Source organism: Ctenopharyngodon idella, chromosome 1 (assembly GCF_019924925.1).
Source record: "Ctenopharyngodon idella isolate HZGC_01 chromosome 1, HZGC01, whole genome shotgun sequence".
NCBI lineage: Eukaryota > Metazoa > Chordata > Actinopteri > Cypriniformes > Xenocyprididae > Ctenopharyngodon > Ctenopharyngodon idella.
In genome coordinates this window covers 6,792,131-6,816,603 of record NC_067220.1, presented here as the reverse complement: position 1 = coordinate 6,816,603, position 24,473 = coordinate 6,792,131, and the positions used below count along the sequence as shown (strand labels likewise).

The following is a 24,473-nucleotide window of genomic DNA, read 5'->3' as shown; positions in this document are numbered from 1 at the left end:
GGCACTTGCCACATGGTTGTCATGTGACACACTGTATGACAGATGTAGTGCTTTTCTCACCATGTCATCAACTATCTGATATTCCGATTCCCAAATATGTGCAAGTGAGTGTTTTGTCGTTTAAAAACCCATATAATTACCTTGATCTTGATCTTGATAATTACCTTAATTACCTTGAATATATAACATGAATTCATCCATTTGTCCCGAAATACATGTGGCCGGTGAACTGGGAGACAATAGAGTGAGTGAGCTTTATAGTTTCTTACACAATGTGTATCTGATATGAATAAATGTCGGCAAATTATATTTGAGTGGATTGTTATTGCTGCTTCCATAGACATCAGTGTATATTTCATTGGCTGTTGCGTCGTGACACGTGACACCACAGGATATCGAGTCAGCCGACAGCTCTAGATATTTAGCATGCTAGATATTTGTCTGGCGTCTGAGAAGTGTTGGCGATGCGTCAGCGAGCCTCTTTGATGCGTCGTTGAGTAGTTCACACATAAAGATTGGCGAACGCCGATCACCCGCTGATTTTCCCCTGATCACAGTCCGACCTGCCGGCAAGCTCGTTAACTTGCAAATTAGGCTTAAAATCCTGTAGTGTAAACTTGGCATTAGGGACGCAAAACTTCCCAACACATGTTAAAAATGCGAAGGCGCCCCCCGGTGGCCGATTGTTTCGAATTTCTCACAGACCTCTAGGGCCGTGACTCAAACAGGCCCAGCGAGTTTCGTTCCAATCGGCCGCCGTTAACCTTGTCTCAAAATTCAGTGACCGATGGCAGACATGTTTTTTGAGATACATCAATGTCCTCATAGACAATCATAGCACCTCAGACAAAGACACCGCATGCCAATTTTCAAGTCAAACGGACTAACGGTGAAGCTGTTTTCATGTTTTTTTCCTGTTATAGTGCTGCCAAGTCGCCATGTCCTTTTTCACGCGACCACAGAACGAGCTCTTTTGCTGAGCTCGGTGAAAATATCTAATTCTGTTCAAAAGTTATAGCCATTTTAGTAAAACTTTGAACGTTTTGGCGGCCTTTAAGAGCTGTGAATCGAAAATTCAACTTTTTTTGATAGTTATTGACAATCAAACTCCAGAGAATCTTGCTGCACTGGTTTGGTTTCGATCGAGCCAAAAACCTAGGACTAGTTCGCAAAAGTAGGTTTTTCAAAAAATCCAAAATACCCGAAAATTCAATGAGCGAATCCCAAGGCATACCTACATCTTGATTCAAGGATTCCAACGATATCAATACGCATAACAATTTAGGAGTTATAAGCCATTTTGTACTTTTGACCACTGTAGCGCCCCCGTCAGGCTGATCAGGGTGAGCCTTGGTGACAGGGACGGTCAGCCCTCAAAGTTTCAAGTTTCTACGACTTCTGGTTTGCTCTGCCCAATCACTTTGAGGGAGAATGCTGATCCTTAGAAATTGTAACACTTACGATAATGAAAATGATTTTAATCTCCACTCACCTCTACTTTGGTCTGTCATTCTTTTTCTTTTATATTCTTCTTACCTTTTAAGGCTACATTTTTTAAAAAGGAAAAAATTTTTGGCTGTACTGCTCATTCACTTGCAAAATAGTAAGACCAACACGAAAAAATTGTGATAGAATCGTGATTTTCCTGAAAAAAATTTTAATATGATATTTTTGCCATATCGCCCACCGCTGATGTATGTAACTATGATTTTATTTAGATTATGCCATAACTCAGTAATGCAAGATGCAATTTAATAACCTTACTACGATCATTTAAATGTGTGTTCCAGGAATTGGTTTTATAGTCATAACATATTTTTTCCTTCATTAGTATCAAACAAAGGATGTGCCGTTGCAGCCGTCATTCCTTCGATCACTGTGGTTATCATCATCCTTTTACTATAATTGATTTTCACGGTAAGACAACTATTCATTCTAACATTTATTAACTCATGAATCATTTACAAGTACATCTGTATTGTTAAAGTTGATAAGGTTGATTATGAGTTCGTGACTTTATGGTGATTGTGTTGTTTGCTGTGGAAAATCATTATTATATGTTTTATAATATGGTTGTACTGGTTTTTTTCCCCTCAGAAGTAACAGTTGTGAGTGTATGATTGATGCTGCCACAGTTCTGCTCATCATGGATCATCTGGAGCTCTAAACCATCTGTGCCTTCATAACTTTGACTGTTTTTCAACTTTGTTGTTTTTTTTATCTTTCTGTTTGCTGGGCCACATAAACGGTGTTGGAAGTTCATAGTCAGGTTATTAATTTATGAATGTAAATATGCATGTTAAATATGTAGATACTTTGTGTTCAAAGAGGGATGAGATGAGAATCTCTTACTGGCACCAAACAGAGTTTTGAAGACTTGATTAGAGTGATTGTATATAAATGTACTGTGTAATAAAATAGTACACATTGAATGCAGTGTAAATAACTTCAAATAAAATTCTCTGTCAAGTATAAAATGTGTTAAGACTTTTATTTAAAAAATGTTTTAATTCAGATGGAGATTAATGTGTCTTTAGGGAAGTATGAACATTGCAATGCATTTTAAAAGTGGAAGATCAGCACAATTATGCATGTTTACGGTTTCTGTTTTCGCACTTCCTCTATTTTCTCTGTTCATATACCACGTCAAGTGCGTGTAAAAGACATTCTGAGCAAAATATAGAAGAAAAGTGCATTAACGTGTACTTTGTCTAACAAAAATGTCACTTCAGTTCTTGACGTTGGTCGCCATCTACGTTGTGTTCATCACCACAGAAGCTGTTTCAGGTCAGTGATGTTTATAACAGTTTATTGAAGTTTGCACATCAATATTTGTTTATGTTGATTAACATACTCTCATATTTTGTTCATTAGGTGAAGTTGTGAAGAAAGCAGTGGGTGATCAAGTTTCTTTTCGTCCAGACAAAATTGTTCCTCCTGTCACCAGCATTACCTGGAAACACAGAACCAGTAGTGGAATTGTCTGGGCGATTGAATGGGATGAAGGAGAAATTCTAATCCCGAATCCGAGATTCAAAGACATCACAACTGTTGATGAGAAGACTGGACAAATCACTTTAACTAATTTAAAAGTCGAACATAGTGGAGTTTATACCATTGACATCAACAGTAAAGAGCAGGAACAAAAATTCACATTGACTGTTATGGGTTAGTGAATATTGATTATTGATTAATATTAATACTGTAAAACCTTCTTATTGTTATGGTTGTTTTTACTTTGCCTCACATACAGAAAAACAAAAAACAATGTCATTGTACATTAATGGCATCAGATTGTAATGTTCATATAATTTTCATTATTTCTTTCACAGAGCCTGTCCCTCAACCTGTGATAAAAATAGAGAAGACTGATAACCCTGATGTTGTGTATTTGAGATGTGAGTACAGTGAACCAATCATCTGGAAGAATTCTGCTGGAGAAACACTGATGGGTTCACTAATCGCTCCGAAAGGAGAGTCCATAGTAGTCATAAACAATGGAAATCCAGAAAACTTCTACACCTCTACACTGAAGAACTATGTGAGTGAGAAGACCAGTGATCCGGTCTATGAGAGAGATCTGTTTGAAGGCTAGACAGCAGAAAGACTTTACACAACATTAATCTGAAAATATGCTTATGTTTTTCCAATGCAAGATGTAATTTACTAACCTGATTCTGATAATGTATGTTCCAGGACTGAATTTGTTTTACAGACATATTTTTTTCTTCATTAGATTCAAACATAGGATTTGCTGTATCATTCACTGTGGTTTTTATCATCCTTTTCCTGATTATAATTCCTTTTCATCGTAAGACTGCTATTAAAATGAATCTTTTAAAACATTTGAAATGTGTTTGGTTTCTTTCATCTGTACTTATCATTTGCTCAAAAACTAAAACAAACACTTTAACCATTTATGAATAACATAAACTTTATGAATATATGAATCTACGGTTACATATTCAAATACTTTGTTTTCAAGGAGGGACAAGATGAGAATCTCAGTAACACTTTACAATAAGGTTTCGTTAGTTAACATGAATTAAGAATGAACAATATTTCTACAGCATTTATTAGTTTTAGTTGATTTGAACATTTACTCATACATCATTAAAATCACAAGTTGTATTTGTTAACATTAGTTAAAGGATTAGTCCACTTTCAAATAAAAATGTGCTGATAATTTACTCACCCCCATGTCATCCAAGATGTCCATGTCCTTCTTTCTTCAGTCGAAAAGAAATGAAGGTTTTTGATGAAAACATTCCAGGATTATTCTCCTTATAGTGGACTTCAATTGGCCCCAAACGGTTGAAGGTCAAAATTAGTTTCAGTGCAGCTTCAAAGGGCTTTAAACGTTACCAGACGAGGAATAAGGGTCTTATCTAGTGAAACGTCATTTTCTAAAAGAAATAAAAAATTATATGCATTTTAACCATAGACGCTCGTCTTGAACACACGGTGCGTTCCAAATGGGATATATCAGCCCTCTGAAAGGCACTTCGGAGTGAAAACGATCATGGCCGCCATACTGAAGGGTCGTTCCAAACCGAAGTGCTCAAAAATGGCCACTTCAAAGGGCCCTTCAGAATGAAGGGTACAACTGATGGACACTTCGGGCCCCCATGATCCTTTGCACAGGGAAGTTGTTTGACGTCATAGAATAGGTACAGGAGGTTAGGAGTTCGATTTTACCTATAAATGTATGTATAGTATTTTTCTATACTACTGCAATATTTATACGAGTTACATTTGGTACATTATTATGGTCAAAATGACATTGTACTTTAGAGCTCCCTTTATCAGTCCATTCAAATGTTTCAAATACATAGACACAATATACATTATATTTAACATAAAAGACCGGCAGTAGCTTATAATGTTACTACAGTAAATTAATGCATATTAATACAAAGAGTAAACCAGGGGAAAAAAGACGAAGGCGCCTCCTTGTTTGTCTCGTTAAGATGACGCTGAAGTGCGTTCCAAAAAAATATTTTTTTTTTGACCCCTACACCCTTCATCCCTTCGAAGTTCTCACTCCGGAGGGTAAACCCTTTGAAGGGATTAGGGCATAGAGATGAGCCCTTCCGAATGGAACGCAGGGTAGCTCTCTTCTTCTTCTTCTCTATTAGAATTCCGGCAGTGTAGACGCTGCTAAGTGAATTACTGCCCTCCACAGGTCAAAGTTTGAACTAAATTATCATATACAACATGCTAGTGCAAGTATATAACAGTTAGTTCAAACTTTGACCTGTGGAGGGCAGTAATACACTTAGCAGCGTCTACACTGCTGGAATTCTAATAGAGAAGAAGAGAGCTAGTTCAAGACGAGCGTCTATGGTTAAAATGTATTTAATTTTTTATGTTTTTTAGAAAATGACCGATCGTTTCACTAGATAAGACCCTTATTCCTCGTCTGGTATCATTTAAAGCCCTTTGAAGCTGCACTGAAACTAATTTTGACCTTCAACCGTTTGGGGCCAATTGAAATCCACTATAAGGAGAATAATCCTGGAATGTTTTCATCAAAAACCTTCATTTCTTTTCGACTGAAGAAAGAAAGACATAAACATCTTGGATGACATGGGGGTGAGTAAATTATCAGGACATTTTTATTTGAAAGTGGACTAATCCTTTAATGCACTGAACTAACATGAACGAACAAACTGTGTTTAGTTAATACATTAACTACTGTTAACAAATGTGACCTTATTGTACCACCAGAATCTCTTACTGGCACCAAATAGGGAATTGTGTAAAAATAAATAGCTTCTAAGAATTAATATTAAATTAAGAAAAAACCCATAAAACATATGTCACTGCACAAGGAAAGAGGAGCAGAGGATCTCAACATCTTTACTAAAGTAAAGACAATACCAAATCATGAGTTGAACTAAACTGAGGGCTTAAATACACTATAGAAAACAAGCTGAACAAGAAACAAAGCAATTAGTAACCATGGCAACAGACAAGGGCATAATCAGTAACCTAGGAAACTGGGGAACAAAGGAATCAGGAACAGAACACAGGGAAACAATGAAACAAAAAAAAAAACTTAACATAAAAATGATGATACATTTTACACTAAACGTTCTGCTTCATTTTTCTTAGGGGTGGAGAGAAGAACGGTGTTGTCAGCAACCAAGGCAAAGGAATTGTTTTATGCTAACAGTGCTAATGTGATGAGTTTGATGCAGGACATGAACTAATAAAGTAGTAAACACTGAATGCAATGTAAATCACTTTGAATAAAATTCTGTTAAATGTAAAATGTGTTAAGACTTCTATTTAAAACAAAAAATCTAATTCAGATGGAGATTAATGTGTCTTTAGGGGAGTATGAACATCAAAACACGTAAAATTGTGTCCTACATTAAAGATCAAAGTGAAAGGTCAACCCAATGCCACATGTTTGTGGTTTATATTGACGTACTTCCTCTATTTTCTCTGTTCTTACAGACATTCTGATCAAAATAAAGAAGAAAAGTGCATTAATGTACTTAATATAACAAAAATGTCACTTCGAAGCTTGTTGGTCATCATCGTTGTGTTCATCACGACAGAAGCTGTTTCAGGTACATCTACATGATGTTTATAACATATTATCAAAGATGGCGCAGCATCTGTTTTTCTCTGTCCTTTCCACCTATACCAGGGGTAGGCAAGTTCAGTCCTAGACAGCCTCTGTCCTGCAGAGTTTAGCTCCAACCTTAATCAAACACACCTGAACAAGCTAATAAAGCTCTTCAGGATCACTAATGCCTTGTCCAAATACCCACACTTGTGGTCTTGGCCACTTGAGAGTGCGTGCACGCAACAGGAAGTAAGAGCTCAAGACTGTGCCATGTCTTAAAAATGCCAAAGTGCAGTGCCCTTAATGCACACTAAAACCACACTATCTCGAATACTGCATCGGAGCGGTATTCGAGGCTAAGCGTATCCCATCATGCATTATAAATCTCGAGATGTCAATGAAAACGTTAAATTCAAAGTTAAAGTAATTAGATATTACATATAATTTAGTAGTAAAACATAAAGGCCTTGTTTTCACAGACAGGGCTTAGCCTAAACCAGGATTAGGCCCTAGTTCAATTAGGATATTTAAGTAGCATTTATAAACGTTCACTAGAAAAAAAAATATTACTGGTGTGCATCTTGAGACAAAACAATGACACTGACATATTTTAAGATATGTCAGTATAAGTTGCTTTCAGTCAAACATGCATTTTAGTCCAAAACTAGCTTAAGCCTTGTCTGTGAAACCGGGGGAAAGTGTTGCACATTTTATTGGTGCAAAGATGAGTAGGATATGTGTATTTTGTACAACATTTGCAACTCTTCATTAGAAGCACCACAATTTTAATATTGTGTCTTCAGTGACCACTGAACAGGCATTTAGAAGTTTATTTTTTCAAAATGCAAAGTACTGAAAATAATAATTTAAAAAAACTCTTGCAACACTATAAGTGTGTCCCATCGGGTAATCTAAAGTTCTACACACACTTGCAGTCTTCACACCTACTTCAACACTTGAGCCAAATACAGGAAATATGTCATGGAAGTACACAAGTGGTCAGGTGCAAAGACCACAAGTGTGGGTAATAAGGCTATAGGCAGGTGAGGGTTTTTTTTTCAGGGTTGGAGCTAAACTCTGCAGTGGCTCTCTAGGACCGAACTTGCCTACCCCTGACCTATACCAAGGTATTACCATCTGATTGTAATTTTTTTTCACAGAGCGGGTCCCCAAACCTGTGATAAAAACAGAGAAGAGTGAAGATAACACTTATGTTGTGTATTTAATATATGAGTATAGAGAAACTGGAAGAATTCTGCTGAAGAAGAACTGATGGGTTCAAAACACCATCCGAAAGGAGAGACTTTAGTAGTCAAAAATGAAGGAAATCCAGAAAACTTCTACACCTGTACACTGAAGAACGCAGTGAGTGAGAAGACCAGTGATCCGGTCTATGAGAGAGATCTGTTTAAAGGTGAGACAGTGATTTACTTGGACACCTACATCTGAATGTGATTGCATTAGAATTGGATAATAAAATATAAAAGCAAGACGTTTTATAAGAAGAGAGAACAACAGCACAAGCACACTTTACCAGCCAAACATTTCACAGAAAAAACCTTAGATGTTCTCACAATTCATCTTGATTTTTAAAACCCTCAGTTGCTCTCCTCCATAAGGACTTATTTTCATGTTTCTTTGTTTTGAGAGACTCTAAGCAATTTTAAATAAATTTAAAGAAGAGATGGAGCACAATCTCTGGCCGGCCATCATCTGGTGTGGTCGTTTTTCATGCATTATAGTCTTGCTGGACACACACTTGTGACAGACACTGATATCAAACGTTTGTCATGAACGTAAACAAGATGGCAGCAGTAACTGCCGAACCCTTAAAGAAAGACCAACACATCAATGCCGCATGTTTGTGGTTTCTGTTTTCAAACTTCCTCTATATTCTCTGTTCTTACACCGCATATCGGTTTATTTTTAATAATCTAATTCTGATCTTTAAATGTGTTTCCCAGGTTTGATTCTTTTTTTATAAGCTTTATGTTTTTTTTAATTAGGTTTAAACAGGAGATTTGTCATTTGGATTGTCATCGTTTTGATCTGCATGTGTAATGATGGGTCAACAGAATGGGGATCCATTTGCAGCTTTTATTAAGAATAGTATACACACAGGTAAGGGCAGAGGCAGAGACGTAAACGGGGACAGGCAATGGTCGAGGCAGGCGGCAGACAAACGGTATCAGGAAGCAGGCAGAGATCAGGGCAGGCGGCAAACAAACACAGTCCAGTAAGCAGGCAAGGATCAAGGCAGGCAGCAGAGAATCACAAGAGGTAAACAGTCCAAACGGCAACAGTATAACAATCCACAGAAAACGCTTAGAAATGATCACCGGGGCAAATCAAGACTTCGCAGTGTGTGTGTGTGTGCGTGCTGCTTAAATAGTGTGAGTGTGATGTGGTGCAGGTGTGTGTGCAATCAGTCCCAGGAATGAGGGCCTATGGGAAATGTAGTCTGAATGATGGTTATCAATATTCCGGTGAAGGCTCCCTCCGGTGGTGCGGGGGAGGAAGTGCGGGAGCCTCACTTGTGACAGAGCCCCCCCCCCCTGCAAGCGGCTCCAGACGCGAGGAGGCGGACAACGCCGGGGTCTACCACGTGGTCGAGGGGCCGGTCTCTCCGGATGCGTCCTGTGAAACTCTTCTGTGAGTGAGGGGTCCAGGATATCATCCACATCGACCCAGGATCGCTCCTCCGGGCCGTACCCCTCCCAGTCGACTAGGTACTGAAGTCTCCCACCCCGGTGCCTGGAATCGAGTAGTTCTCGAACTTGGTAAGCCTCCTCGCCTTCGATCAGCATGGGTGGGGGGTTGCGGGCCTCGACTCCCTCCGACTCCCCCCTCGGACCACCAGAGGGTTTCAGCAACGACACATGGAAAGTGGGAGAAACACGGTAGTTAGCGGGTAGGTCTAATCGGAATGACACGGGTGTAATTCGTTTAATAATTTGAAAAGGCCCTACAAACCTGGGACTAAGCTTTCTGCATGGAAGTCGGAGGCGAAGATCTCGTGTGGATAGCCAGACCCATTGGCCCACGGTGTACTCTGGACTGGGACGCCGGTGACAATTGGCCTGTACCTCCTGCCTTCTCACAGCGCGCTGCAGATGGTGATGGGCGAGGTCCCAGGTCTCCTCACTGCGTTGCAGCCACTCTGTCACGGATGGTAGGTTGGTCGGTTCACCGGACCAAGGGAAAAGTGGTGGCTGGTAGCCAAGTACACATTTGAAGGGAGTCACGCCAGTGGCGGTTTTCTGGAGAGAGTTTTGTGCGTATTCCGCCCACATCAGGTAACGACTCCAGTCATTTTGATTTTGTTGGCAGTAAGTGCGTAGGAATCTGGTGAGCTCTTGGTTCATGCGCTCTGTTTGGCCATTGGATTCGGGGTGGTATCCTGATGTGAGACTGACATTGACATTCAGGTGTTTAAAGAAAGCTGCCCATACCCGGGATGTGAACTGTGGCCCTCTGTCCGATACAATGTCCTCAGGCAGGCCGTAGAAATGGAATACATAGTTGCAGAGGGTCTCTGCTGTTTCAAAAGCAGATGGTAGTTTGGGTAGTGGAATGAGTCGACAGGCTTTGGAGAATCGTAGGAATGGTGGTGTGGCCACGGGACACAGGGAGGTCGGTGACGAAGTCAATTGCTATGTGGGACCAGGGGCGTTGAGGAATGGGCAGTGGCTGTAACAAACCGGAGGGTACCTGACGGGATGGTTTTGAGGTTTGACAGGCTGTGCAGTTTTTTTACGAACTGAGTGGTCTCTGCTAGCATGGTGTCCCACCAGAACCGGTTCTGTAACAGATGGAGTGTGGCAGTAATACCCGGGTGACCAGAACTGGGAAGAGCATGCACTTGATACAGTAATTTGCTGCGGAGGGCTTCTGGTACAAACGTGCGACCTGGTGGGCATTCCAGGGGTGGTACAGTCTGTGCGTTGAGTTCGGTGATTTCTGTCATGATGTTCCATTGTACGGGAGCGACCAGAAGTTTGTTGGGGATGATGTTTTCCTCGATCTTTGTTCTCTCTACCTCCTCCACTTGGTGAGACAGCGCGTCGGCTTTGAGGTTCCTTGAGCCTGGTCGATATGTCACGGTGAACTGAAATCTGGTGAAGAACATGGCCCACCTGGCTTGTCTGGGGTTTAAGCGTTTGGCTGAACGGAGATATTCAAGGTTCTTGTGGTCAGTGAGTATGGTGAATGGGTGTTGTGCTCCCTCCAGCCAGTGCCGCCACTCCTCCAATGCTGCCTTCATAGCTAGTAGCTCCCGGTTGCCTACATCGTAGTTTCGTTCTGCTGCTGATAACTTCCTCGAGTAGAATGCACATGGAAACATTTTGGCTGGATTTCCTTGACGTTGTGAGAGTACGGCCCCGATGCCTGTGCTGGATGCGTCAACCTCTACGATGAAGGGGAGCTCTGGATCTGGGTGACGGAGAATGGGAGCAGTGGTGAAACGTTCCTTTAATTCCTGGAAAGCCTGTATAGCCTCATTGGACCAGGTGAGACGTGTGGATTGTCGTTTGGTCATGGAGGTTAGAGGTGCTGCAATGCCACTGAAGTTCCTTATAAACCGCCTGTAGAAATTAGCGAACCCCAGGAATCGTTGCAGTTCTTTCAGCGTTCGTGGTTGTGGCCATTCTAGAACTGCTCTCACCTTGCTGTCGTCCATAGCCACTCCCTCGTGACTGATGACATACCCCAAGAAAGACGTGGATGTGCGGTGAAACTCACATTTCTCGGCCTTGGCGTAGAGTTGGTGTTGAATGAGGGTAACGAAAGGGTAACGAAATTTGACGGTGATATCATTAAGTCCGCGGTAGTCAATGCAGGGTCTGAGACTACCGTCCTTCTTCTTGACAAAGCAGCAGCCTGATGCCGCTGGTGACGTTGAGGGCCGGATGAATCCTTTGGCTAGCTCCTCTTCAATGAATTTTTTCATAGCAGCAGATTCAGGTTGGGATAAAGGGAATATTCTGCCCTTGGGGGGCGTGGTACCTGGTAGTAAGTCAATGGCACAGTCACTGGATCGATGTGGGGGTAACTCTGTGGCTTTGCTCTTGCTGAAAGCGATTGCCAGGTCAGCATACTCGACAGGGATGTGGGACTCGTCGGAATTAACTTTGTGGACAGATACAGCTTGAACTGGTAATGGGGTCAAAGTTCATGACAGGATGGATCCCATTGAATAATCTGTCCCTCCTTCCAGGAAATGTGTGGGTTGTGGGTCCTGAGCCACGGGAGACCAAGGATGACTGGGTTGTTGGGTGAGTGGATGACGTAAAATCTGATGGGTTCATGGTGTAATATTCCTACTTGCAGAACAACTTCAGCAGTGATGTGGGCGACTTTCCCCTCTCCGATGGGCCGACCATCTAGCGCCTCCACTGTCAATTGAGAATCACAAGCAGTTAGAGTGATGTTGTGTTCCGGAATGAAAGTGTTTGACATGAAATTGCCTGCCGCCCCAGAGTCTATGAGCGCCTGAGTGGATATGCGCTGGTTGTTAACAGTCACATGTACTGGTATTTTGAAACTGTTAGCTGAATAGCTGGTGGATTGCTGGGAACTCACCGCTTTCGGGTTAGAGGGACTTGGCCGGATGGGACAATTGATTGTGATGTGACCGGCTTGGCCGCAGTACAGACACAGGTGGAGTTGTCTTTCTCTTTCTTCTGGGTGTAGCGGAGTATAGCCGAGCTGCATGGGTTCTGGAGTGGGGTTGGTTAAGGTTTGGGAAGTGGGCCATCGGATCGGACGTCGAGAGCGAAGTTAGTTGTCAATTTGGATGGCCAGTTCTATGAATTCACTAAGCGTTCTTCCCTCGTCGCAGCAGGCTAGTTCGGCTTGAAGTTCTAGAGACAGACCTTTGCGAAACAGCAACTTCAACGTATCATCGACCCAGTTTGTTTGAGCTGCTAGAGTTCGGAACGTGAGAGCATACTCAGCAGTGGTGGTTTTGCCCTGGCACAGCGACAGCAGTTGATCTCCAGCGCTTTTACCTCCCGCGGGATGTTCGAAAACCTCTTTGAACTTTCAAAGAAATGCAGAGAATGTGGGAAACACGGAGCCGTCCTCTCTCCACACTGCCGTGGCCCAATCCAGCGCTTTACCAGACAGCAGCGAGCAAACGAAGGATATCCGACTGGAATCGGTGGGATACAGAGCAGGCTGTTGGTTAACAAAGAGTGAGCATTGAAGCAGAAATCCCTTACATTTAGCTGGATTGCCATCAAACTTCTCCGGAAAGGCGAGTCGCGGGTTCACCGCAGGAGCGGGAGTGAAGGCCTGGATGTCGGGAGCCGCGGGCGGCGAGGCGGCGGCCTCGGGGGGCCTGAACCGAAGGCTCTGTAGAGTCTTTACCAGCTCCTTGGTAAGAGAAGTTAGTCGGTTCAACTGATGTTGATGAACCGCGAGCTGGTTGGCCTGGGCGGATAGCTCAGTGGTGAGCTGCATGATAGCTGCTGGATCGCTAGTTGGCGAAGTCTTCTGTAATGATGGGTCAACAGAATGGGGATCCATTTGCAGCTTTTATTAAGAATAGTATACACACAGGTAAGGGCAGAGGCAGAGACGTAAACGGGGACAGGCAATGGTCGAGGCAGGCGGCAGACAAATGGTATCAGGAAGCAGGCAGAGATCAGGGCAGGCGGCAAACAAACACAGTCCAGTAAGCAGGCAAGGATCAAGGCAGGCAGCAGAGAATCACAAGAGGTAAACAGTCCAAACAGCAACAGTATAACAATCCACAGAAAACGCTTAGAAATGATCACCGGGGCAAATCAAGACTTCGCAGTGTGTGTGTGCTGCTTAAATAGTGTGAGTGTGATGTGGTGCAGGTGTGTGTGCAATCAGTCCCAGGAATGAGGGCCTATGGGAAATGTAGTCTGAATGATGGTTATCAATATTCCGGTGAAGGCTCCCTCCGGTGGTGCGGGGGAGGAAGTGCGGGAGCCTCACTTGTGACAGCATGGTTTTTATCCTCCTTTTCCTCTTTATACCACCTTTATTATTTCTTTCATTTGAGCTTATAATTTGCTTAAAACTCAAAACATTTGTTCCACTGTCCCAAACTTAAAACGAGTTGCAAATGGGAGTTTTTCTTATTTCCATAATGTGACATATCTGTGTGAAACCAGAATGAAGCCAATTTTGCTAAAACAATTAAATACTAGAAATTAATGTGGTACTGGTTAACACTGAAGAAAAAGAGAGAGCATTTTGATGAAAGATTGATAAGATAGACATTTTTAGAAAAGCGTGCACTCATTAATTGTTCACTAGGAATGTGTATTAATAAAGTAAAGGCTTGATTATGATTTCATATTGACTGTAAATGACTGAGTGTCACTGTTGTTGTTTAAGGTTATTGTGCTGATTTCTGTGAGAGACACAAGACCTCCAGAGTAAGTTTATGTCTTAATTCCTTGTGGAAAATCATTAATATGTGCAAAATCACAAATCAAATAGATATTAGTCTATGATCAACTTGAACTGTTTTAAAATATACATTAAAAATGAACATTTTTCCCCTCAGAAATGACATTCATGAGTGAATGACTGATGCTCATCATGAACCTTGTGACTCTTCAAATGCAAAGCCACATGTGGATCATCTCGACACATTTGTCTGATCATCGGCTCTAAATCCCAGATTTACTGAATCATCTGGAGCTCTGAACCGTCTGGAGAATCTGAACCGTCTAAAATTAAGCAAACAAAACTTTGCTTAATTTTATCTTTTGGCTCAGAGGCATTTTGTGTAATTTAGATATCAAGATGATGAGTTTGTCTCCTGCCTCAGATCCAGCTGTTTGTGGATTGAGTTGTGATGTGACTGTGGTTGGTTTACTGTGAGACACTTTCTGACATTTTTCTCCTGGTTTTGGACTTGTAAATGAAATAGGGATTTGTATTATTGTTGTTGTTTAGCCTACTATATATAAGAACTAAATAAAAGATCAACTTTTCTTCCCATTACTGAAATGTTGTCATTGTAATGCTGGAGCTGGAGACAGCTGTCCTCCTTTTCTTCATGGCAACAAACAAGAGCATAATCAGTAACCTAGGAAATGGAAAAGAAGCGGGAAAAGAAGGGAAACAGGAACAGAACACAAAGAAACAATGAAATACAAAAAAACTCCATTAAACAACATAAACCTGAAAATAAATTTTACACAAAACATTCTGCTTCATTTTTTCTTTGGTGAGAGAAGAAAAGCATTTTTTCTGTTTAATTTAGCAACCAAGGCAAAGGGATTGTTTTACACTAACAGTCCTAATGTGATGAGTTTGATGCAGGACATGAACTAATAAATGTAAATGTAAAATGTGTTAAGACTTCTATTTAAAACAAAAAGTAATTCAAATGGAGATTTATGTGTCTTTAGAGGAGAATGAACATAAAACTGTGTCCTACATTACAGATCAGAGTGAAAGAGCAACTCAATGCCGCATGTTTGTGGTTTGTTTCTACACTTCCTCTATTTTCTCTGTTCTTACACCTCGTCTCGTGCGTGTAAAGACATCCTGAGCAAAATATACGGTCGAAGAAAAAAGTGCATCAACGTGTACTTTGTCTACAAAAATGTCACTTCGAAGCTTGTTGTTGGTCTCCATCGTTGTGTTCATCACCACAGAAGCTGTTTCAGGTAGATCTACATGATGTTTATAACGTTTTATCAAAGTTGGTGCAGCATCTGTTTTTTGTCGACCCTAAAGCAGTTTAGTTTTAAGTGATATTATAGTGTATTGTAACCTAATTTACAAATATTAAATGACTGTAGTGAATGACAGAGATTTGTTTGTTGAATGTTGACTAACATACTCTCTCATATTTTGTTCATTAGATGAAGATGTGATGAAAGCAGTGGGTGATCAAGTTTCTTTTCGTCCAGACAAATTTGTTCCTCCTGTCACCAGCATTATCTGGAAACACAGAACCACTGCTGGAACTGTTGTCAAGGCGATTGAATGGGATGAAGGAGAAATTCTAATCCCGAATCCGAGATTCAAAGGAATCACAACTGTTGATGAGAAGACTGGACAAATCACTATAACTAATTTAAATTTTGATCATAGTGGAGTTTATACCATTGACATCAACACTAAAGATCAGGAACAGAGATTCAACTTGACTGTTATGGGTGAGTGAATATTGATTATATTGATTAATATTAATACTGTTAAAGCATCTTGTTTTTTTACTTAACAGTATAGTCACTGTCATCTTTTTGTGTGTGAAAAATTATAATTGTAATTTAACAATAACTGTTATTACAAAAGAACAAAAGTTAGCACTGTATTATCATGTTTAACTGCAGTGTTATTTGACATACCTTGAAGTACCACGTAAATACCATGATATGTGGTAATCATTCAGTACCAGGTACAGTATTTATATCGGATGACACATTAAACCGAGGTCCTGACTCTCATAAACTTCTCATTAAGAGTAGGGGTGTAACCCAGGTGTCCTGTCTAAATTGTTAGTACAATGGTGCTTTTTTTTTGGACGTTAGTTTGTATTAAAATTGTATTAAATGCCATGGTGTTACCATCTGATTGTTGTTGTTTTTTTTTTCACAGAGCGGGTCCCCAAACCTGTGATAAAAACAGAGAGGAATGAAGATAACCCTGATGTTGTGTATTTAATATGTGAGTACAGAGAAACTGGAAGAATTCTGCTGGAGAAGAACTGATGGGTTCAAAACACCATCCGAAAGGAGAGACTTTAGTAGTAAAAAATGAAGGAAATCCAGAAAACTTCTACACCTGTACACTGAAGAACGCAGTGAGTGATCCGGTCTATGAGAGAGATCTGTTTAAAGGTGAGACAGTGATTTACTTGGACACCTACATCTGAATGTGATTGCATTATTATTATTGGTGAGAGGTGGTGAGCGAATAAGACTATTAATTAATTATATACTACATCATGAGTTCGGATCTTTTATAAGCGCTAAGTTCACATGCGAACTGAAAAGACCAATTATCAGCGCAACTGAAGCCCGGTTTATTTTATCAGTGGCGCGCAAATCATAAGCATACTCTGATCTTATCACGCTCCAAAAGTGTGAAAAGATTTCCACCAGCCATTCCTATCGTGACACTTGATGATAAAATGTGCGATCCATTTGAATTCTATTGAGAGTTAAACACTTTGAAATGCTATAGAGAAAGTCAAACGTGATCTAAACCAAAATGAACAAAAGACTGATGAAAAGAGGAAAAAAACATCATCTTGCGCTAACATTTATTAGAAAGCTTTTTAAACTATTCATGACCCACCCTTACTAGAATTTATCTTGTTTTATTGTATTAATACAATTAATTAATTAATTGTGGTGAATTTGGCTAACTTGTAGAATTTAATCTATTAAGGGAATATATTTTCACTAGATTTATATTACAACTGTGACATGATGTAGCTATTGTTTCTATAGGCTATGGTTGCTATTTTTCATAAGAAATGCTATGATTAAAAAAAGGAAAATGTTATAGTTTGACTTCTTATGGTACATTGAAGTAGAAAATTGATAAGCTTACAGGTGCTGAAATAATATAAAACATCATATAAACCATGATGTAATCTCTGACGGTTAGTACATCACAGTTTAATATTTTTATAATCATTAAAATGATGAAAGTAAGCAACAGTGTAGCGTATGTGTCGTTTCGTTTAAAAAATGACGGAAAGAAGGAGCGAGTGCTGAGGGAAATTATATGAATTAAAGTATAAATGAATTCTATGAATGTATCTCTGAAGGGAAATGACTGATTAGGAAAGTTTTGATGGCATTTTCTTTTCATCTTCCCTCCATATAACGCATAGTGTTTATAGAGTACCTCAGGGATGACGTGTTTTTGTAGGCCAACCCGGAAGTTAGCGGTGCACGGGTTCCCTCGATCGAAAGCCTATGCATTTTTCCCACAGACTTTTGGAAAATCGCAAAAAATAAGCTCTGTGTTTAACAAAGGGTTATGACACTTACACATTTTGTCTATCAAGATAATCTTTACAAGTTAACACAACATTTATACATTTTGAAGCCTAAATAAAGTTGTCATATATAAAAAGCTATAAATGGACTACAGCACACCATGGTCGCGGATCAACGTCACCACCACCAAACTTCCTCAAACTTTATTTAATAAACAACTTTATTTAAAAACATGCTCGCTGATTATGATCTGTGCTGTGTATGAATACTTATCCACTTTTTCATGAGAAATGCTGTCCAGATGTCCTGTTTGTCATGATAACGTCTAAAGTCCCCGCCAAAGGAAGTAGTCCCTTTTAGCAATTTGTTAGCAACCGCCGTTTTTAAGACACAATAAAGGTTTAAAAAATCACAAGCGGGTTATAACTGGTGTGTTTTATGTCATAGATCAAAACGTGTGAATATTTAGAGGCTTTGTTAACCACAGACCTTATTTCAGGCGAAAAACCCCATTTCAAAAAACCCATTGACTTTGGGGCGATGGAACCGGAAGTCCTAAAATGCTAACTCGCTTCCTGGTTTTGCCTACAAAAACACGTCATCCCTGAGGTACTCTATATTTGTTTACTGAGGTTACCGGGGAAACAGCTCTATTTCTGCTGTTCCATAAGCGCCACCTACTGACAGAGAGTGGATTAAAATTTTCATTTAGCGTTTTTTGTTTGTTTGTGAAACTCGGACCACATTTTTATGCGCTGTTGTAAATTTTACCTAATGTTTAAACCATTTTTTACCACCCACTTGATTAAGATGAAACATTAATTTCAGATATATCACTTTTCACATGTTTAAATAATATTCGTAATGCAGTCAAAAATAATCTGAAAAATGTCAACCAGTTTTAGAATGCACTGTACTGATTTGTTTTTAATGAAACAAATGTTACTAGTGAACAACAACATAAAACACATTTACTGTCATGAGTTGTTGCTGTTTTTTTTTTTTTTTTTTTTTGGGTGGGGGCGTCTTGGACATTTGAAAAGCAAGTAATGTAAAGATTGCGTTCAGATTATAATGTTAATACTAAATCAATCCAGGAGAGGTCGCTATTTCCAGTCGATCCCCGTATTAATAACAGCGTAGGATGTGCACGCTAATGTGAAAGTTTACTAACATAGCAAAAATAAAATAAAAAATAAAAATCGTTTTCACCATCCAAACAGGATGGTTAAGGGATTATCTTTTTAGTTCAAGGGATCACCCATATGTTTGATTTGTTAGGAAACGAAATCTGTAATGAAAGATTTTATTGTAAATTGCCATTACACCACTGCACTGCTCACAAAATCCGCTTTCCACCGTCGGGCCGAACGGATGAATGGTAAGGAACGGTTCCAGTTGTATTTCTAACTGAGCCCGGTACGGCACGGCACGATTACAAACCGTTCTCCGCCCGGAATTAGCAAAGAATATACACTAACAAGAAGCGACACTCAATAGAACGTTCCATTGCAACACCGGCGTCCAGCAGCAGCCCTGCGTTTCCGCCATTTTGGGGTGAAAGCGAGTCGGCAGTCCACTAGTTTCTATGGTAATATCAGCTGCTTTGTTAAACAAACAAACAAACAAACAAAAAACATTAAAGCTTACATTAAAGCTGAAATCCAACCTGAATGATGACAACACAGAATAAAATACTATCACTAGTGATCATCAAATCCTTTTTACAGTTTATTTTACACACTTTGTGTTTAAGTCTTCCACTTTTTTCACAAAACCTTTGCTCTCTAGAAACCCAGTCAGTTTGGGTTACAATTCTTTTAAGTTCAAGTATTAGTATTATAAACACTGAATTAATACCAACATATGAAATTAAATTAAGGACATGCATCAGAAAAATTGGGAATGTTGGACAATAATTATATGAATATAACAGCTTGATTTTGCAGTGTTGTCTAATGTCCATTAAAGCAAAAGTGTCCAAAAGTGGGAATTTATGCGATAACGGACACAGCAATGCATCATGTATTATAAGATCATTATGTTTGTAGCGTGATCCATTAAAACGTACAATATATATATTTCAATTCAGACCTAGATATTATTACTATTACTCCACTAGGTCTGAAATATATTGTTCGCTGCAAACAGGATGATCTTAAATGTATTAATTATTAATTTACTATTAATAAATGTGTAAAGTTGCATAAAATGGAAATACTCAATAAAGTAGGCTAACATTACCTCAGATGGTTGAATGGTTGGATTCCACAACTGGTAAAATAAACATATATAAGACAATACAACATTTACTGTAGGAGCCATACAATACTGATGACTTAATTTAAAAAACTGTTCTATTGCGCTTCTGATTTGGCAGTGAAATTCGCCGATTTTGGGTGCGTAAGATGTGAAGGATTCTATGGTCCAGTTAGTATTTTCACCCCATAATGGCGGCCGCGCTACAGGAGCGCCATCTAGTGGCTGTTACCCAAAAAGTATCAAAGTGTCGCCTCTTGGATTCTAAGCTCTTTGGAATTAGCCAACCGTGCCGAACCCGTTGCACTTGTCTTAGATTTCAAAGGTAAAATGCATAGTCAACAAAACCATTTTTTCTGATACATTTTTAAAAAAATTATTTTTCATGGTAATATGTGGATTATAGTAATGCCCTATGGAACTATTTTTTAAATAAGCACTTTTTAACGAGACTGAGTTGAAAATGTTCTCTAGGCTTGAAATCAAAAATAGTACTTCTGTACATTTGTTTGTTGCAAATTTACAGATAATGCAATTGAGATGTTTACATTTGCTTGTTGGGGTAATATTGTTTGTTAACTGAAAACAAAGTTTCCCATTTGTATTAGCAAAATTGCACAAGTTTAACAGTTCATTAAAATTTACATTAATTGTACATTGATTTCCCTTATTAAAAAGTAAATTGAGTAAGATGGTGTAAAAGGTGCGAGTGTGGATTAGTAATCTGGCCCCCTGGTATTAAAGAGAAAAAATGCTGGCCCTCGTCACTATCGAAGTTGCCCATCCCTGATCTACATGATGTTTATAACGTTTTATCAAAGTTGGCGCAGCATCTGTTTTTGTCGACCCTAAAGCAGTTTAGTTTTTAATGATATTATAGTGTATTGTAACCTAATTTACAAATATTAAATGACTGTAATGAGTGACAGAGACTTGCTTGTTGAATGTTGACTAACATACTCTCTCATATTTTGTTCATTAGTTGAAGATGTGAAGAAAGCAGTGGGTGATCAAGTAACTTTTTTTGGTCCAGACAAATTCGTTCCTCCTGTCACCAGCATTATCTGGAAACACAGAAACAGTAGTGGAGTTACTGTCAAGGCGATTGAATGGGATGAAGGAGAAATTCTAATCCCGAATCCGATATTCAAAGGCATCACAACTCTTGATAACAAGACTGGACAAATTAATATAACTAACTTAAAAGTCGAACATAGTGGAGTTTATACCATTAACATCAACGGTAGAGAGCAGGGACAGAGATTCAACTTGACTGTTATGGGTGAGTGAATATTGATTATATTGATTAATATTGATACTGTTAAAGCATCTTCTTGTTTGTTTGTTTTTTTTTGTTTGTTTGTTTTTTTGTTTTTTTTACTTAACATAGTATAGTTAGTAACTGTCAACTTTTTTGTCTTTTTTGTGTCAAAAATTGTAATCATTTTTATATTGTATATACATTTTTCAATGTAATTTATCAATAACTATTATTACACTAACAGAAGTTACCACGGTTTTATTGTGTTTTCAACACAGTAGTACCGCAGTGTTTATGTAAATACCATATATGGTAATCATTCAGTACCAGGGTATATGTTATACTGAATGATTACCGTCACTGTATTGTGGCAGTACTATAGTACAGCGATGGTATCAGATTATGAAACCACGGTACTTTGATATATACCATGGTGCTGAAGTAAGTACTTTTAAGAGTACCATGTCCAAAATCATGATGGTCCAATGGTGGTTTTAATTATTTATTTTAATTATTTTGTATGTTATGGTTTTATTAAAATATCATGGTATTACATTTAATACTGTCCTTGTAAATGTTTTTTATACATTGGTTTTATTGTCATAACATATTTTTTCCTTCATTAGAATCAATCAAAGGATGTGCCGTTGCAGCCGTCATTCCTTCGATCACTGTGGTTATCATCATGCTTTTACTATAATTGATTTTCACGGTAAGACAACTGTTGTGTATAAATTTTTAAAGCATTTAAATGTGTTTCCTTTCTTTCATCTGCTTATCATTTGCTCAAAACTCAAAACAAACATTCTAACCATTTATTAACTCATGAATCATTCACAATACAAGGTGATTGTGCTGCTTGCTGTGGGAGACACAAGATTTAATTTCTTTGTGGAAAATCATTATTATATGTTTTATAATGTAAATTAAACAATTGTTTCCCCTCAGAAATAACAGCTGTGAGTGTATGATTGATGCTGCCACAGTTCTGCTCATCATGGACTCTATAAATCTCAGCTTTACTGAATCATCTGGAGCTCTAAACCGTCTGTGCCTTCATGAATGTTATTCAACTTTTGCTTTTTAACCTTTCTGGACAAGATGAAAATCTCTTATTGGCACCAAACAGAGTGTTTTGCAGGCGTGTTGAGTGATTGTGTATAAATAAATAGCTACTAAAAAGAACTTTTTCATGACAATAAATTGTACACAAAATGTTCTGCTTCGTTTTTCTTTTGTGATGGAGAGCAGAGAAGGCATTTTTTTGATGCTGGACATGAACCAATAAATTAGTAAACACTGAATGCAGTGTAAATGACTTTGAATAAAATGTGAATGCATCTTGTTAAGATTTCTTTTTTGAAACAAAAATTGTAATTCAGAAGGAGATTTGTGTCATTAGTGAAGCATCAAAACATGCATATGAAAAAATATAGTTTAATCAATTTTAAATATGTCCATCACAGTTTATTTTGTATTATGCAATGACATATTTACAGTTTAAATAAATATAAATACTGGTGTGGTGTCAGAAAAGATGTGAGCTACAACCTACTGTAAATCAGTTATAAAACAGCACACCCCAAATATTCACTCCAAAATTAAAAATTAAAGCAGTTTATGCAGTGAACTTTTGTTATGCAGTGGATATTTTTCATGCTCTATGTAGTGGTCGTGGTTGGTAGTCTCGCTGGACACAGACACACACTTGTGCCAAACATTGATATCAAACATTTGCTATGAACGTACACAAGATGGCAGCAGTACTGTAAATGCTGAACCCAAAAAACACCAAACTGATGGAGAAGGACCTGCTGCAGCCTGTGAATAAACTAATAACCTTTCATAATTCATTTCTCTTACTATTTCAGGATAGATAATGTTGTTTTGTCTGTGTGTTATAGTGAAGAATACAACTCTGAACACATGTCCTATCATGTGTGACTGTGAAAGACGACCGAGCCAATCAGAGTAGGTATGGGGCGGAGCGACGCGTGTAGCCCCGCCCCATTCTACAGCCAGGTGTATTTGAGGAGATGCTGCATGTTTTCATTTTCTGTTTTCTATCTTCCTTAATAACCGCTATTCTTACGCCGTGTTTGCGTCTCTGAGCAAAATCTAGAAGAAAAATGGATAAAAGTGTACTTTTTCTAACAAAAATGTCACTTCGACGTTTGACGTTCGTTACCATCGTTGTGTTCATCACCACAGAAGCGGTTTCAGGTAAGATTTTAACGGTTAATTAGAAATCACATGGTGTCCGTTTTTTTTTTTTTTTTTTTTTGTGCTAGTTATAAATAATTACATAGCAGTTATACATTAAAAAAAAATAGTTTTGTTGTCTAAAAATGAATATCAAATGATTGCAGTGTATTTTAGGTATAGATTCACGATAGTGTCTGTCGTAACTTTATCTTTTATTTTCGTTGGTTACTTAAAACCGTTTAGTTTTACAAATGTACAGATATGACTGAGATTTATTTTAGTTTATTACGACAGTGTCTGATGTGGCCTAGTTTTGATTTACGTTATTTTAAGTTATTAGCCACATGTCAAGGTCTACACCCATACTAAAGACGTGTAGATTATAGTTCAGGTTTTTATAACGATTACTTTAATACTTTTTTTTTTTTAACATGTATTTCATATGGGCTACATTACATATTTCGATACCATACTATGTCCAAATACAGTAATTTAAAGCTACTTTAGTTAATTTTTTGTTGACGTGTTCTCCGGAAACTAACCAGCAGAGACTTGTCTGTTGAATGATGACTAACATATTTGCTTATTTTTTATTCTTTAGGTGAATATGTGATAAAAGCAGTGGGTGATCAAGTTTCTTTTCATCCAGACAAACCTCTTCCTTCTCCTGTCACCAGCATTATCTGGAAACACAGAACCACTGGAGGAATTGTTGACAAGGCGATTGAATGGGATGAAGGAGAAATTCTAATCCCAAATCCGAGATTCAAAGACATCACAACTGTTGATAACAAGACTGGACAAATCAATATAACTAATTTAAATTGCAGCCATAGTGGAGTTTATACCATTGACATCAACAGTAAAGAGCAGGAACAAGAATTCAACTTGACTGTTATGGGTGAGTGAATATTGATTATTGAAATTTGATAAAAGCCTAATTTTATAATCATAATATTATAACGATTATAGTAATTTTAATCAGTATTTGTGCTTTTTTAAATTTGTTTTAAGGCTAAATTGAATTTAAATTTATGATAACATAATAATATTCATCACACTGACAAAAGTTACCTGAGTATTATCACGTGTTTTGGACTTGGTAGCATTAAAGGTGCAATATGTAAGAATTTTGCAGTAAAATATCCAAAAACCACTAGGCCAGTGTTATATATTTTGTTCATTTGAGTACTTACAATATACCAAATTTTTGCAA

At 38.5% G+C, this 24,473-nt stretch overlaps 1 protein-coding gene and 2 long non-coding RNA genes across 5 annotated transcripts in view; all 3 read left to right on the top strand.

The window, feature by feature from the left end:
• si:ch211-132g1.3 (carcinoembryonic antigen-related cell adhesion molecule 1) overlaps positions 1–24,473 on the top strand; it is a 91,372-nt gene that overhangs the window by 15,486 nt on the left and 51,413 nt on the right. For all 3 annotated transcript variants that reach the window (XM_051896077.1, XM_051896069.1, XM_051896087.1), the window contains exon 4: positions 20,774–21,073. In XM_051896077.1, coding sequence (XP_051752037.1) covers positions 20,774–21,073 — 300 coding nt within the window. The remainder of the gene's footprint in view (positions 1–20,773; positions 21,074–24,473) is intronic.
• Positions 2,584–3,578, top strand: LOC127513900 (uncharacterized). The gene is made up of 3 exons (XR_007930518.1): positions 2,584–2,787; positions 2,875–3,168; positions 3,333–3,578. It is a non-coding gene; the product is annotated as an uncharacterized LOC127513900 (long non-coding RNA).
• On the top strand, positions 8,632–14,883 carry LOC127513905 (uncharacterized). Its single transcript, XR_007930523.1, has 3 exons — positions 8,632–8,951; positions 13,429–13,995; positions 14,127–14,883. It is a non-coding gene; the product is annotated as an uncharacterized LOC127513905 (long non-coding RNA).